Source organism: Salvia splendens, chromosome 2 (genome assembly GCF_004379255.2).
Source record: "Salvia splendens isolate huo1 chromosome 2, SspV2, whole genome shotgun sequence".
NCBI lineage: Eukaryota > Viridiplantae > Streptophyta > Magnoliopsida > Lamiales > Lamiaceae > Salvia > Salvia splendens.
The window spans coordinates 9,331,850-9,334,435 of record NC_056033.1 but is presented as its reverse complement, the minus strand read 5'-3'; the positions used below and the strand labels follow the sequence as shown (position 1 = coordinate 9,334,435).

At 42.7% G+C, this 2,586-nt stretch overlaps 1 protein-coding gene across 1 annotated transcript; it reads left to right on the top strand.

Annotated features, from left to right (window-relative positions):
• The first annotated feature begins 229 nt into the window (after positions 1–229).
• Positions 230–909, top strand: LOC121772898. The gene is made up of 2 exons (XM_042170003.1): positions 230–603; positions 702–909. The coding sequence occupies exons 1-2, from the start codon at positions 230–232 to the stop codon at positions 907–909; spliced, it is 582 nt and encodes a 193-aa protein (XP_042025937.1).
• Positions 910–2,586: the final 1,677 nt, after the last annotated feature.

Sequence of the window (2,586 nt, the reverse complement as noted above, 5' to 3'; positions counted from 1 at the left end):
CCGATCTCGCGCCCGATCCATCGGGCGCCTGATCGGGCATCCATTGCAGCGTCGAGCCTGAGGACGCCCGAGCCCGATCAACGCGTTTTCCTTTTTTATTATTTTTTTTAATTTTCTATCTATAAATATACCTTATTTTCAATCATTTTTCACACAACTCTCACACATCTCTCAACCCTCACACAACATCTCTCCATTCCAATATCTCTCTTTCACTCACTTTTCCAAAATGTATCCCGGGGAAGATATGTGTCGTGCTATGGAACGAGCAATGTTTGCTTTCAGGAACCAGATTCTCGTAGGTATTTGTGCAATACAAGAGCAAGAGCAGGCCAAAGAGCAGGTCCCAAGGCCTATCCGCCATCGGACATTCGTCTGTCGAGAGCATGGCCTAGCTTATCAACGTCTGTTCGAGGACTACTTCGCCGATGAGCCCCGGTGGGGATCGTCGGTTTTTCACCGGCGGTTTAGGATGCGGCAAAAACTGTTTCTCCGGATTGTTCAAGCGATGGAGGCGTGCGACGAGTACTTCCAGCAGCGGCAAGATGCGGCCCACAGAAGGTCTATCCCCGCTCACGAGGTGCACGGGGATACAATTGTCTGGTAAAATTTTGTGAGGGCGTGATTGATGCCTTCGGCGCCATATATTTGCGCAAGCCGAATGCTGAAGACTGTCAGTTCCTGATGGGGATGCACGATAGGGTGCACGGTTTTCCTGGAATGTTAGGGAGAATTGATTGTATGCATTGGGAGTGGAAGAATTATCCGGCAACGTGGAGAGGCCAATTCACCAGTGGGTATAAGGGTACCCACCCGACGATGATCCTTGAAGCCATCGTTGACCACCGTCTTTGGATTTGGCATGCTCACTTTGGCGTGGCGGGGTCAAACAACGACACAACGTGCTGAACACGTCGAGTCTCTTCACCGAGCAATGCAATGGCAACGGTCCGGTTATCCAGTTCACTGCCAACGGACGGCAGCATCATATGGGGTACTACTTAGCCGATGACATATACCTGGGATTGCCAGTTTTCTTGAAGAGGACCTCATGCCCAATGGATGCGAAGAGAGAGCTTTTTGCAGCGCGACAAGAGTCTGCATAGAAGGACGTGGAGCGAGGATTCGGTGTGCTTCAAACACGTTGGGCAATATTGAAAGGCCCGGCTCGTTCCTGGTACATGCATCATATCGCCAATGTCATGTACGTGTGCATCATCTTGCACAACATGATTATTCACGATGAAGCTGAATAGAGCGCAGGTCATGCAACCCCGCCGGTCATTCAAGGTTTCCCTATGGAGTCAGTGAGAGATTACAAGCTCAGGAGAACATGCGGAACCAACAAGCTCATCTTCAACTCATGAACACCATGGTTGAAGAAGTTTGGACACGTAGTGGTTGTTGAAATTATACCTCTTTTTAAGTATTTTCGTTGTAATTTTTTTTTAAAAATTAAGTAATGTATGTTTTTTGCTAGTTCTTTAATTTACAGTCTAATTTTGCTATTCATAATGTGTAACATAAAAAAATATTAAATTGAAATTAAAAATGGATAATAGATAGGGCACCCACTAGAGCCAAATCATTGCAGAAAGAAGGGGCATGCTGATGTGGCAACCACTAGGGCTCCCACTATGACTCCCACTGATGGATCTATTTAGGATGCTCTAAATAGTATACCATCACAAAAAATGCATGATGTCTACTACTTTATAACAAGAAATCGAAATAAATACTCCCTCCGTCCCGGACTACTTGTACTTATTTCCTTTCTGGGCGTCCCAAGTTATTTGCACTCTTTCCATTTTTAGTAAAAATTATCACCTACAGCCGCAATTGTTGACTTTGCTATACACTCATTCCTTAATCTCCGTGCCGAAAAGGAAATGTGCGAGTAGTCCGGGACGGAGGGAGTATCATTTAAAAAGTAGTACTCTATATGATTAGAATTTAGAAGCGGTGAATGAATAGTCACATGTCACAAAATTGTCCATACGACAGTTACTCTCTTCACATCCTTTCCGATGGCCTTCTTGAGTGTCCCTACACAAGTCCTTTTCTTGCAACCCTTGGATATATGTGATATATGTATGGGCCAATCCTAGGGAGTATTTAATTTTGACAACTTCCTTTATTACTTTCTTCTAAGAGCTGTTTAAATTATGAAAATTATTGTACATATGATTTCTACATTTTCATGAATATAAATGCTTTAGTATATTTATTGATAAAAAGGAATAAGAGTGTTGATGGGGTTTGCTTGAAACCCAACCGAATCTTGTTTGCTCTCTCTCTCTCTCTCTCTCTAAAGTGTACACTTTCTTTAAGTTTAAGAAGAGATGGAGTGAATGTGGTGGAGCATGCCTTTAACGTGCAATCCCCTTTCTTTAATGCTTGTCTTTATTTCTCACTTTCGCTGGCAAATTGTGACGACAAGTGAGAACCTAATTATACGCCCAACATTGAATTTTCGTTATTACTAGTATTATTATTTACTACTATCATTCAATACGTCTCGTGTAGTAAGTAACTTATTCAGCTGATAAAATAGAATCATAATACTTAATATATATAGTTAACCTT

Excerpts from the sequence above, each read along its gene's own strand:
- LOC121772898 (XM_042170003.1), top strand. The coding sequence starts at position 230 with ATGTATCCCGGGGAAGATATGTGTCGTGCTATGGAACGAGCAATGTTT. Across the intron at positions 604-701 it reads CACGGGGATACAATTGTCTG|GGTGCACGGTTTTCCTGGAA; the intron begins GTAAAATTTTGT and ends GATGCACGATAG.